General features: G+C 36.4%; 2 protein-coding genes and 1 pseudogene across 2 annotated transcripts; 2 read left to right on the top strand and 1 right to left on the bottom strand.

Annotated features, from left to right (window-relative positions):
• The first annotated feature begins 1,303 nt into the window (after nucleotides 1–1,303).
• LOC147536629 (lipoyl synthase, chloroplastic-like) lies at nucleotides 1,304–4,912 on the top strand. Its single transcript, XM_086641753.1, has 7 exons — nucleotides 1,304–1,857; nucleotides 2,330–2,493; nucleotides 2,872–2,962; nucleotides 3,081–3,238; nucleotides 3,846–4,017; nucleotides 4,109–4,219; nucleotides 4,487–4,912. The coding sequence occupies exons 1-7, from the start codon at nucleotides 1,447–1,449 to the stop codon at nucleotides 4,568–4,570; spliced, it is 1,191 nt and encodes a 396-aa protein (XP_086497879.1). The 5' UTR covers nucleotides 1,304–1,446; the 3' UTR covers nucleotides 4,571–4,912.
• A 1,472-nt stretch (nucleotides 4,913–6,384) lies between these two features.
• Nucleotides 6,385–7,079, top strand: LOC147536628 (SKP1-like protein 1A pseudogene; annotated as a pseudogene).
• Nucleotides 7,054–12,985, bottom strand: LOC147536627 (uncharacterized). Its single transcript, XM_086641752.1, has 12 exons — nucleotides 12,171–12,985; nucleotides 11,957–12,068; nucleotides 11,795–11,870; nucleotides 11,229–11,325; nucleotides 10,840–10,942; nucleotides 10,584–10,717; nucleotides 10,056–10,230; nucleotides 9,810–9,964; nucleotides 8,937–9,146; nucleotides 8,501–8,848; nucleotides 8,257–8,383; nucleotides 7,054–7,660 (listed from the first exon to the last, which is right to left on the bottom strand). Exons 1-12 carry the CDS (start codon nucleotides 12,273–12,275, stop codon nucleotides 7,509–7,511), a joined length of 1,794 nt encoding a protein of 597 aa, XP_086497878.1. The 5' UTR covers nucleotides 12,276–12,985; the 3' UTR covers nucleotides 7,054–7,508.
• Between the last annotated feature and the right edge of the window lie 93 nt (nucleotides 12,986–13,078).

Here is a 13,078-nt window from a genome sequence, read left to right as displayed (position 1 = left end):
TTTAGGACGAGGATAACTTTATGATAGTTCAGTCAAATTAATTAGACCAAAAATCTATAGTTAGTAAAGAGAAAATTTAGATCAAGTGTCGTTTTCTCTATAAACTTTAGATTTAGGATGTGTTGTGTTATAGGTTTTCTATTGAACTATACATAGACATAACATCGTCAACAAAATTTGATACAAATTATTTGAAGTCTAAAATGTCGTTTCATGATACAAATCAATCAATACACGTACACCTAAACAACATAACTTTTTCTTGTTGTTTTAAAATCGTCAAGATAATACATTATCATCACATATCTAAACGATATAATAGTTGCAGGCAATTGTCATTTTTTTTTTAATTCAAATCCCCCTCCATTTTTGGTTATACATATGACATAGCACTCACTCACCAATTCAAACACAGCCAAATGAAAGTCATTGTCGGTTTCTAGAATCCGACATTGTGATATATTCTTCTTAAAGGCTAAATGCGCCCAATTTAAAGATTAAAGGTGCCTCCTCAAAGCAAATTAGAGAAGAAGTTTGTGCAAGAAGAAGGTGTCTTTAACACTTATTGGAGCCGCCTATAAAACTTCTCATCCAGAAACTTGTTTTATCTTGAATAAGGACTACGATTTACGTTAGTCATTATTGATACATCATCAAGATGTGATAAGTACGATAACCGCCGAAATTAAACTACGAATGAAGGAGGCCCCCAACAACAAATTAAAGAGTCACTTATTATTTATGCCTTTAATAACCCAAACTTATTATTTATGCCTTTAATAACCCAAACTCAGTAACCATGGATTCTACCTCCTATCGGAATTGAACCTAGAACCTCCAGACTTTTTGGAGTTTACGTCAACACAATCAACCATTTGAACTAGGGTGAGCAAAAACCGAAATAATTTGTCGAACCAAATCAAGTCGAACCGCACCGATCAATTTTTGGGCCGAACCGATCACCGTTCGACTCGGTTCGGCCGAAAAATCGATCAACCCAAATCGACCTGGTTTGACTTCGACTTGAGTTTCTAGAAACCGCCCAAACCGAACCGACCGAACTCTAAGAAAAAATGAATAATAATTTTGTAAAGCTAATGATAATTTATAAAGTTAGAAAGTGTTAAACAATTTTATAAGTTCATTGGGCTGAATTTTATAATTGTTAAGCTAATTTGGACAACCGAGTGTTGACCCCATTGTGAAACTTGAAAGGGTGAGTTGTAGTATGATAGGGCTGAATTAGTAAAACATTGGGCTGAAATATCAGTTAATATATCTAGTTAGGTTTTAACGGACCGTTGAACCACCAGCTACTTTCGTGACGGAGATTACAATACAAATTCCAACAGCTCCCTCCCTCCATAAACAGAGAAAATAGATCTCTCTCTCTCTCTATACTAACTCACTTTCTCTCTCTAGAAATCTTCGAAATTTTCACTAAAAATGGTTTATCAATCTATATCAAAACCTTCAATCCATTCAATTTCAATCTTATCTCCAAAACCCAAACCCCTAAATTCCTTCTCATGGCTAAAAATTAGATCTGAAGTTGTTGATTCATCTTCATCAAAGAGAACAGAATTGAAATCCCTATCTTCTTCTTCTTCATCTAATCATCCACCAGCAATACATTCTCAGTTATTTGAATCCAGTAAAGGGGGAGGAGTTTCTTCAAATGGTTCTTACCCAGGTGGAATGGGACCTTATACTGGGAGAGATCCAAATGTGAAAAAACCAGACTGGTTAAGACAGAAAGCACCCCAAGGAGAGAGATTTCAGGAAGTTAAAGATTCATTGTCAAGATTGAAACTTAATACTGTTTGTGAAGAAGCTCAGTGCCCTAATATTGGTGAGGTAAAGTTCTAAACTTTTTAAACCTAAAGGAAAAAAAAAATCAGAAATTTCATGTGTTTCTCATTTGATGCATTGATAAATTTCTCTAAATCTCTCTTTACTTTTCGATTTTATCAATTAATTGTGATTCTGTTTGTACATGTAACAAAATGCTATGTTCTAAATTTATCATTGTTTAGACCCAATTAACACTCTATGAACTCAAGCTTCATAATCCATATCATATAGGGGTGAGTGAACACTATAATTTTGGATTAGGGCACTTGATGTTCATCCCTCAGCGTAACTTGGGCAAATAGAAGTTCAGGAGCTGTGGACCTTCTACCTACACGCGGCAATGCTCCGTCAGGATGCTATAATGTGTGATTACTAAATTAGGAGCTATGGGGTTGCAGAACTAAAATACATTTCTTAGTTTGATGTTTGAATGGATTGAAAATGATTATCTTGTTTGTGGGTTTTCTCTTGACAGTGTTGGAATGGGGGAGGAGATGGTATTGCAACTGCAACGATAATGGTCTTGGGAGATACTTGTACTCGCGGTTGTCGATTTTGTGCTGTAAAAACTAGCCGAAATCCAGCACCACCCGATCCTTTGGAACCAGAGAATACTGCTAAGGCTATAGCAAGTTGGGGGTACGCTTTATCATTCTATTTCTTTTAATTTATATGAATACTATTATATATTCTTGTAGTGGTAGCGGATTTGATCAACTTTTGGTCCTTGGAATTTTAACGACCCAAACTCCAACAGTTATAATGTCCCAATTTTCGCCACCCACGCCAAACACAATGGGTAGATAGGGCTTTGTTATTCACGAATGTTCCACTAACTCCGTGAAAAGGCCTTGACAGTTACTAAGCTTGAATTCGCACCACTAACACAGTCTTTGGACACCGACACTTATCCAGAAGATGTGTGATATTACTTAAAGTTTGGCTCTTGTAGCTTGGATTAGATACGAATATGGAGGCGAAATTTCAGCCTTTAACGGTGTTCATTGTATATGACAGTGTGGACTATATTGTCTTGACAAGTGTTGATCGTGATGATCTACCCGATGGTGGAAGTGGCCATTTTGCTCTCACTGTCAAAGCTATGAAGGTAAACATAGTTCTGTAACAAAGAGTTCCGTAAATTTATGCTGTCAAATTTTGTAGATCTCTTTCAGATAAATAGTGTGCATGGTGAAACAGCAAGTTTGTTTTATTTCAAACTGCAGAACTTGAAGCCTGATATTATGGTCGAGTGCTTAACTTCTGATTTTCGAGGCGACTTAGATGCTGTAACAGCTCTGGTCCACTCAGGATTAGATGTTTTTGCTCATAATATTGAAACTGTAAAACGGCTTCAACGAATCGTCAGAGACCCTAGGGCTGGGTGAGTAGCAAATCCACTTATCTTTTGTTTTAATCTTTCTAGTTTCCACTACCTGATTTATCCACTCATTAAACTAGTTAGACATCCTTAAATTTTCTGTTCTGCTTTCAAGTATAAGTCAGAAGCAACTACTTTGGATGGGTGAAGAAATCTCTCCACTCCAACAACTACTCTGAGAGTCTGGGTTGCCTTTTCATGTGTTTAACCAACTTGTTGCTAATGGTTGGACAAACTAGCCTATTCTTATTAGTGACCTATCCATAATATCACAGAATCGAATAGTTTTGAATCATTGCAAAAATGAATTTCATGACCATTAAACCAATAAATAATAATCTTGCGTGTTTGTGGGGCTCTCAAGTTTTGCTCCATTTTAGTAAATTTTTATGCATTAAAGGAGTTGGGTTCCTTTTGGTCTGAGCTGATACAGAAAACAGGATTAGCTATTGGATCTAAGGCCTGACATGACTGGCTTCAGATTTGAATATGGCCTGGTCCAATCCAACTAGTTTAGCAGCTGAACGAGGTGGTTTTGGGGTAATTTTCGCTCAGTTTCTTGACTGATGAGGCAGTAATATCCAACTTCAGCTTTTACTTGGTAAATCAGGTACGAACAGAGTTTATCCGTACTGAAGCACGCAAAGACATGCAAAGAAGGGATGGTGACTAAATCTTCTATAATGCTTGGCTTGGGTGAAACAGACGAGGAGTTAAAGGAAGCCATGACCGATTTAAGGTCCATAGGCGTGGATATATTGACACTCGGACAATATTTACAGGTCAAACAACCAAACTTTTTAACAGGCTGTCATCTTAGTATTTGACACTTTGTGCACAACGAAACTGACAATGGGCGGATTTGTTTTGCAGCCAACTCCATTACACTTGACGGTGAAAGAATACGTCAGTCCTGAAAAATTCGCTTTCTGGAAAGAATTTGGAGAATCGATCGGTTTCCGTTATGTTGCTAGTGGACCCTTGGTAAACTTCTAATCCAAAATTTCACTAGTAACTTAATTTAATTATAGTTCAATTAACTTAATCTCCATAAAGTACGCGGACAATTTTTGCAAATTTTCACATCTCCTTTCTTTTTGAATAGGTGTCTAGCTTTTTCCATTTCCTTTCTTTTTGAAAATCTAGATTCGAAAAAACTCATATTTTAATCTGCATTTCTAGCAACTTTATATACTCAATAAGATCTTCGAAGTTTGTTAGCTTTGTCTCAAACCGAGTGTTTCATTGCAGGTTCGATCCTCATATAGAGCAGGTGAGCTCTTCGTAAAGAATATAGTGAGAGAAAGGACAAGCAACAATTCTACTGTATCGTAATAACTTCTACCTTTCATAACTCCAACAAAAGCATGCACAAATTTGATTCAGAAATATCAGCATAAACACCATTACAGAACAGCGACATCCTACCCAATCGGTTTATTTTAATTATCTATTTTCATCGGGTAGTTTTTGGCTTCTTTTCAGATACACTTGTTCTTCGGCTCTTGGCAAATGTTCATTTTTCTCTATTTCATGTGTTTTAGTCATTTAAGTGACAGTAAAATGATAACCACCTCCATTGATGGTTCATTCACTATAACCACCTCTATTTCATGTGTTTCATGTGTTTTAGAATTTTTTTTATAATGGTAGTGAAGGCTGCATCATTTTTGGGAAGTTTTGCAGGTAATACAGTTATTGTCATGTGTACTCCGATTTCCCTTGACTTTGTCAATTGACCAAGACTGATAAATTATAACCACCTACACTTACCGAACCAAACCTATTGGTTTTTGGAAATCTACAACCGTACCAAACCACTCGTCGTTTGGTTTGGTTTGAAAACCGACTGGACCGGTTTGGATTGGTTTGGTTTGATTGGTTCGGTCTATTTTTGCACACCCCTACCTCCCAGGCCCGTGGATGGGCCAGTGCGGGCAGGGCGCTCGCACTGGGCCCACCACCACAAGGGGCCCATTAGTTCTTTATCTCGTCTAGTTAACTGTATTAATAAAATAAGACTAGTATTACATTATTAGATGAATACTAGCTCAGTTGGTAAGTTTGTTTTGATTGTAGAAAGTAGGTCTTGGGTTCAACTCCCACTAGAAGCATATTTTTAATTTTTCTTTTGTACGTTATGACACACAACTCTCTCACTCTCTAGATCTCTTCCACTTTCAAATGTGTATTTGTTTTCACAATTTTTCTCAATCAATCCATCTTTCTAAACTTTAATTTTAGGTTGTGTGATAAAGAAAGATCGAAACTCTATTTTTTGTAAAATCCAATACAAATTAGAAGACTTTTATTTAGTTAGGATAATCACAGAGCACACCATTAATTTGGGCTCATCAATGATTTATTATAACGTTGTACAGGTAAATTGTTTCAAATTTTGCTTATTACTTCGCGTGTAAATTTTTTTATTTCGAATTTGTGTAAATGGACCTCGATTAAAGTTTGGCACCGGGCCCCAAAATTGTCAGCCACGGCCCTGCCACCTCCATTGATGGTTCATTCACTATAACATATGTACACTTCCAATATCCAAAGGAAGACTACTCTAAGAGTTCCCAGATCTGGGAGAGAGAGAGGAAGAAGATGAGAGAGAGAGAGAGAGAGGAAGAAGATGAGAGAGAGAGGAAGAAGATGAGAGTGAAAGAGAAAATAGGAGAGAGAAAACAGGAGAGAGAGAGGAAGAGGAAGAAGAGAAAAAAAAAAATTTAGTTTGAAGGTGATGAGGTGGCGTAATAGATGATGTGGCGTGACATGGCAGAGAAAGAAAAAGAGATGGAGGAGAAAGCAACGGTGTTATAACGGAAGGGGGCCATATGGGTATTTCTCGTAAAGTAGGGGGCCAGGCGGGAAGCTGGTCACAAAGTTGAGGGCCATTAGGAAAATAACCCAAACAATAACTGCTAAGTTTAGAAACTACTACTAAATTTTAGGTTCATTCAGGTCGGTATCCAATCTTGTAAGTTCCCTAGTCAGGGTTGAGTTAGGTTTCCTAAACCGCCTGATACAATAACTGCTAATTTTAGAAACTACTACTAAATTTTGTTATCCACCATTAAGTTTATAAATAGAGTTTCCCAACCTTAGACTTCCTCACTTTCAATTGTTAGCCTATCAAAACTAAGGTTCAAAGTACCTTTTCTCTGTATTCTCTGTTCTATAATCTCTCTGCTATAATGTCGAAGAAAGTGATAAACTTGAGAAGTTCTGATGAAGAAATCCTTGAGATAGAAGAGGTCATTGCTCAACAATCTGAAACCCTTAAACATATGATTGACGATGATTGCACTGATGGTTTCATCCCTTTGCCTAACGTCAATAGCAAAATCTTAGCAAAGGTGATTGAATACTGTAAGAAACACTACTCCGAAGATGATAATAATAATAATAATAAGAATGTCAATGAAGAACAAGAAGATGTGAAGAAGTGGGATGCTGAATTTGTGAAGGTTGATGATGCTACTTTGTTCCAACTTATACTTGCTGCAAATTATCTTTCCATCAAGAATTTGATGGATTTGACATGTCAAACAGTAGCCGACATGATAAAAGATAAATCGGTGGAAGAACTAAGAGCGTTATTCAATATCGAGAATGACTACACTCCCGAGGAAGAAGAAGAGCTCCGAAAAGAGAACCAATGGGCTTTCGAATAGTTTTTTTTTTTCGATTTCTTTCTGTCTTCCTTTTTTTTAGTATTTTTTTTTTAGTTTCTGTTTTTGGTATTGTGAGTAGATAGTCCTTTTTTTATATGTTACTATTGGAAATATTGAAGTCAGTTTAATTTAATAAATTCCATGGAAATAAACTTCTACTTTATTAGAGATCTTCTCTGTTTTCATGCAACATACAAACACACCTTCAATAATCGAGACGATAATTAATTCAACTATCAATTACTCCATCTCTATAGTGATGTGATTGTTCTCTCGTCTCTCTCAACAAAAAAGATTTATGAAGGAGATGATGAGGTATAGAACCTCCAATTTGCTGATGGGGGCAAATCCTAACCTTAAAATCTCAATTTGCAGGTGAAGCAGTATGTGAAAATTCCTAACCATAATATACTCATCCCTAATTTGTTGAACAAACCCGAACCCCAAATATGTGATTTGAAGTTATTGGAGAAGATAAATAACCGATTGCTTTCCCACGGATAAAGAAAACCAAATAACTTACCAAGTAGATATATATACTTGGGTTTTTCTTCCCTTTCTTCGGGTGAGAGGGTATAGATAGATATGAAGTGAGGTGATTAATGCCTGAAGTGCCTAACATTGGTGAAGACAAGAGAAACACCATATTTGTCGCAACAATCTACTGCATCTCCATCTCTAATACTACCTCCTGGTTCGGCAATCACTCCTATCCCGTTTTCACATGCTTCCTCCACTGCATCTTTCCATGCTGACACAAATGGTAAACGACAAATCACAAAGAGTATCAATAGACAGATACAAGATGAAAATACTAGTCAATATATCAGAGCTTCAAACAACTAAAACCTATTAAGTTACACAAATTCGTTTAGTTTAATTCTTGTTAAAGTTAGATTGCCCCCTAAAGATATCTCGTCAGTTGATCTTCACGTTAGATTTCCACAATGAACATAGAATTGGAAGTAGATTTTTTTTTTTGGAACAAGTTCCCCTATCCATGAAGTATCGAAATCTTAAGTGGTATATATTTTTTAAGTTTCAGAAAACATAAAATGTTATAGAGCCAAGACTAGAGAATCAGGAATCTAACCAAGCATTTTAATTTCCAACCACCAGATTATGTCAAAAAAGTCTGGAAGTGTTTTAATTTAGCTCCAACTGTTTTTCACCTAAAGCTGGTCTTAGCATTTTGCGTAAGTACCGATAATGATGCTCACATGATCTAAAACGACATGAAGTAGAGTAGAAATCTAGGATTCAAATTTTACAGGAGATAAAAATCAATAGTTGATGTGGAATAGTTATAGAAGTACAAATATGATTTAGAATTAAATGAACCATTACCGAAGGGGAAGAAAGCATCACTGGCTAGAGCTGCTCCTTTAGCCTCTTCTCCAGCTTTCCTGAAAGCTATTCTCAAACTTTCTAAACGGTTTGGTTGCCCACTGCCCATACCTAACATGCAATTGTTCTACCAAAATAATGAAAATGTTAAGGACCAACCAAAAGTAAGCTAGAAAACAACATGTTTTCATCAGGTATATATTCAAGACCTACGGTTTAACCAAGATACAGGAAAAGAACTGACCTTAGCAATAACGATAGCATTGCTTTTAACATGCTTCACACAGAGCCATGCAAACTTGGCATCGGAGAGCTCACTTTCTGTTGGAGTTCTTTTAGATACTGCTTTAAAGTCAATTTCTTGTGGGGTTAAATCGTCGGAGTCCTGAGCTAGCCAACCCCCACCAACTTGTCTGAGCGAGAGTTTTCCCTTCTCATTCTTGCTTGCTTCAAGAATCCTTAAAGTCTTGGACTTTCCACGAAGAATCTCAAGACCCTTCTTTGAATACTTTGGAGCAACCACAATCTCATAAAACATTCTTGTTTCTCCATCTGTTGGACTCCTAAATTCTCGGATTTCCTTCGCTAGATCCTGCACATTCATAATGGATAAACATGGAGTACATGAAAACGAAGTACATGAACATTACATTCTTTTGTTTTTCCCTTCAATTACTTGCCTCGTCGACTTCTGTGTTGAAAGCAACTATTCCACCAAATGCACTGACTGGATCTGCCCTCACGGCTAGCCTATATGCTTCAAGGATGTCGTCTCGTGATGCCACGCCACAAGGATTGGTATGCTTTACAACAACACAAGTTGGGGTTGGAAATTCGGATACGCAGTTCCAAGCTGCATCCGCATCTAGATAGTTGTTATAAGACATTTCCTAGCAAAATAACAAAAGGGCAATACAATGTGATTTCAAGCACAATGAGCTTCAAATAAGTAAAAAACACTCATACGAGAAAACAATATGCACTTTAGAGAGACCTCACTGTCAAGAGGAAAAACCAAAAGACTACAAAGATCAAAAGACTACAACAACGTTTCCGAGACGGGTATACAAGAATCCCCTATAACTAATACAAGAATATAGGATAATATTTTCTTGATACACAGAGAAGCATCTAAACTCGTCAGGCCACTTATACACAAAATATTACTTTGGAGCTAATTTCTTCAGAAGAGGAACTATTTAAGTGTATAAGCCTTGACACAACAACGATCTAATGTCTTTGTCAACAGCCTAAATTCATTGTTATTGCAGATTATATGAAATACTAGTTATCTGTTGGATAAACTAGAAATGTTAAACGATTTCCAACCAGAACTAAAAAATATTATAGATGCCAAATTTCTTAATAGAGCATACCCCTTGTCGATTCAAATTTCAACATAAACTAGAAATGTTTCCTGAATCTAAAAATCTAGTCGAACGGAAGCAAGAGTGTATAACTATTAAAATATTGTACAGCGCAATACCTATAGCACAGGAAAAAATAATTTAAACTTCTCGTAACAGACAAAGTAAATAAGTCTAGCTGTGCACCTTTCCATGATGCTGAATAGCAGTTGCAATACCTCCACCTTTAACCTCAGAAAGACTCTTGTCGACGTAAAATGCAGCTTTTTGGTGGGGATTTTCACCGTAACGAAGATTACTTTTGAGTGAAAGAGGCACTGTGAAGCTAGGAGGAAATTTTTCTACAGACAGAAACAAGATCAAATTAACTTACTCTTACATGTACAGATTACAGAATATGCTTGATTTGGAGTAGAAAGAGAAATTTACTACCTCCTGTCTGCTTAAATAACCATTCTGAAACTGCTGAATCATAAGAAGAACAATGCTGAAATGCCTTCCAAGCAAGTTTCCTGCGGAATTTCTGGTCATCCTGGTTTCCTTTTAGATATTCCAGGAGCGCAGGATAGTCTTCTGAGTCAACGACAACCAATACATCCTTGTGGTTCTGTTTAAGATTTACAATAGTTTCAATCAGGACAACTCCGCTTTAATTAAATGAAAAATATAATATCTCCAACCCATGAATCTCTCCATACTCCAACTTTTACTCAAAAAATATAATCAGTTAGGGTGATTAATGGTCTGGTTGAGACCTTATTTTATAGGAGAACAAACCCTGCTTTTCAGGTTACCTACTATTCAAAAAACGACAACGACCGGCATATAGGGTGTCTTCTATCAGCTTGGTTCCCAAAGGACTGAAAAGATTGAACTATATCTACTATTCAAAAAACGATAACGACGGCATATTGAAAGTTACTGATCGCATACAATACACACGATGAAAACTTATCGAACCTTCGCTGCAGCTCTAATCATGGTTGGCCCACCAATATCAATGTTCTCGATTCCATCCTCAAATGTAATTTCACTGCTTGAAGAAACTTTGTCATAGAAAGGATACAAGTTCACCACCACTATATCAAATGTCTCTGTTGGAAATAGTGTTAAAACAAAAATATCAGATGAACAGATTTTTGTCTAGGTCAAACACAACTACATCTCTGAGTAAAATAAATGATTAAAATCTAAAATAACTAAAATAACAACTCACCTATTCCATGTTTAGCTAGAGCTTCCATGTGATGCCTCTGGTCTCTTCTAGCAAGAATACCCGCGTGTACATTAGGATGTAAAGTCTTTACACGACCATCAAGCTGTAAAATTAATATTCATTAAGGATAACAGTTACTACAACTACACAACCTCATAAATATTGATAGTCATCTAGGTACAATTACAAGTTAGTAATAATACATGGACTGATATCAACTGCATAGGTATAATGTTTTCTTTTAATTATCTAATGCAGAGAAAATCTTCGGGGCTCCAGGTAAAATATTAGTCGGAAAATAGTTCATATGTCAAGAAACAAGAAAATTTGGAGTTTCAAGAATAACTGCATAAAAAGAAAAAAAACTATTGTTCATATCAAGTTCTTACCATTTCGGGAAAGGAAGTAAGTTGTTCAACTTTAGTTACTGAAACTCCTGCTTCTTCCAAAGCAGACGACGTTCCTCCAGTTGAAACAATAGTATATCTAAACATTACCACATAACAAAATATTACCTTTATATACCAAGAAACTTTAATACAAAAAATATAGAAAGAAGTATTTAGCATTTTGCAGGTGTTAAGTTTGTGGTCATCCAATTGGCAATGAGTGGAGAAGACCTATACCTTATATTTTTGGTTGCTAGTTACCCCTTCTCCGATGTGGGACTATTCTCATACGGCCCCTCACGCGTGACGTGGTTAGCCTAACACGTGTTTTTTTTGTTTCGGGTGACGTGGAGCACGTGTGGCTTTTAAGCCTATCACGTGTGGGCCTAGCTCTGATACCATGTTAAGTTTGTGGTCATCCAACTCAAAACCAATTGGCAATGATTGGAGAGGACCTATACCTTATATTCTTGGTTGCTAGTTACCCCTTCTCCCATGTGGGACTATTCTCACAATAGGGAATACATTAATGTCATGTTCGATTCTACAAAGAGTTGTTTTCTCACCCTAAATCCTGAAGTCCATTGCCAAGTAGAGCGAGGTTCCGCTTGTCTGACAGTGAGATCAATGCTTGTCTGTTGCCTACAAACAAAATTTGAAGTCACAAAATTTGAGTTCAAAAATTCTAATTGAAGTAAAAAATAAAAGGAAATAGAAAGGTAAAGTACCATTTATAAAACGTTGAGAAGTCGTCGTCATATTTGGTGTTGATAATATCTCAGCGTCAGAGGACATTGCTCTAACTGGACTAAAATTACTTCTATAAAACAACAAAGGAACCTGGCAAATAGATTGAACCCATAAAAAATTAAATGGGAAAACTACCCAAAACTAATAATTCATATAAAATGAGAAAAAACAAAGTATGGAGTTGAATTTTACCTTTGTAGATGAGTAAGAGTTAGGTTTACAAGAATTGAAGAGCTGAAAAGAACAGAATCTGTTAGTGTAAATAGGATGAGCAGTGTTTGCAGCAACACCAAACATTCTTCAATTCCACAGGAAGGAGATTCGAGCTTCAAGTCTAGTGGAGAAAGAAAAGTGAGAAACGAGAGATAATAACGAGAGAGAGAGAGAGAGGGAGAGAGAAATGAGAGAAGGCGGGGAGAGACTGACAAGGTATATAGAGAAGACGAGTTTCTGACTTAGGTTTTCAAGGGATTTATGGGGTGGATTTTTTGGGGATGGAATTGGGGTGTAAAATCCCAATGAGGGGTGGACATCGGTTCGGTAACCGATTTTTTTTTGGTCCATCCAAAGACCAAACAGAAGGGTTCGAATTAAAAATTCAGTCCACTCTCACACTTAAAAGTTTTGCATCAAGAAGAAGAATTTTTCGTTTACCATCTAAAGTCCAGGGGCGGATCCAGGATTTTAACTCATACAGGGCTAAGCTTTAACCTCAATGTAGTCATAAGTTTTAACGAAAAGTCACTCTAAGTTGATTTCTACCTATAATGCATGTATTACACGTAAAAGCGTTATTTAAAAGTAATTTCCAGCAGCCATAACAATACATTTTTAACGATGAATAACACATTTACGTAAGTTTTCTCATTAAAAAATGAATTATACATCAACCGATATCAATCAACAATCGAATAAGCTAAAATATGAATCGATAAACAATATCAATGGACAATTATTTAGACATCAACTAGTGAACTAAATTTATACTTGTATGTGATTTATAACTTCTCCTTAATGTTCTAGTCCCACATTTCCTATTGGATCCTGTTGGTTCTCAGAAGAACCCACAAAATCAATTCCGGTTCTGTTTTTAATCGCCC

The sequence above is a fragment of the Eschscholzia californica genome, unplaced genomic scaffold, assembly GCF_041429995.1.
Source record: "Eschscholzia californica isolate CP2 unplaced genomic scaffold, dmEscCali1.0.p SCAF_5, whole genome shotgun sequence".
NCBI lineage: Eukaryota > Viridiplantae > Streptophyta > Magnoliopsida > Ranunculales > Papaveraceae > Eschscholzia > Eschscholzia californica.
The sequence above is the reverse complement of the archived record's forward strand: the minus strand, read 5'-3'. Positions and strand labels throughout refer to the sequence as shown.

Excerpts from the sequence above, each read along its gene's own strand:
- LOC147536629 (XM_086641753.1), top strand. The coding sequence starts at position 1,447 with ATGGTTTATCAATCTATATCAAAACCTTCAATCCATTCAATTTCAATC. Across the intron at positions 1,858-2,329 it reads AGTGCCCTAATATTGGTGAG|TGTTGGAATGGGGGAGGAGA; the intron begins GTAAAGTTCTAA and ends TTCTCTTGACAG. Across the intron at positions 2,494-2,871 it reads AAGGCTATAGCAAGTTGGGG|TGTGGACTATATTGTCTTGA; the intron begins GTACGCTTTATC and ends TGTATATGACAG.
- LOC147536627 (XM_086641752.1), bottom strand. The coding sequence starts at position 12,275 with ATGTTTGGTGTTGCTGCAAACACTGCTCATCCTATTTACACTAACAGA. Across the intron at positions 11,871-11,956 it reads TTCTCAACGTTTTATAAATG|GCAACAGACAAGCATTGATC; the intron begins GTACTTTACCTT and ends TTTTGTTTGTAG. Across the intron at positions 8,384-8,500 it reads ATGCTATCGTTATTGCTAAG|AACAATTGCATGTTAGGTAT; the intron begins GTCAGTTCTTTT and ends TTATTTTGGTAG.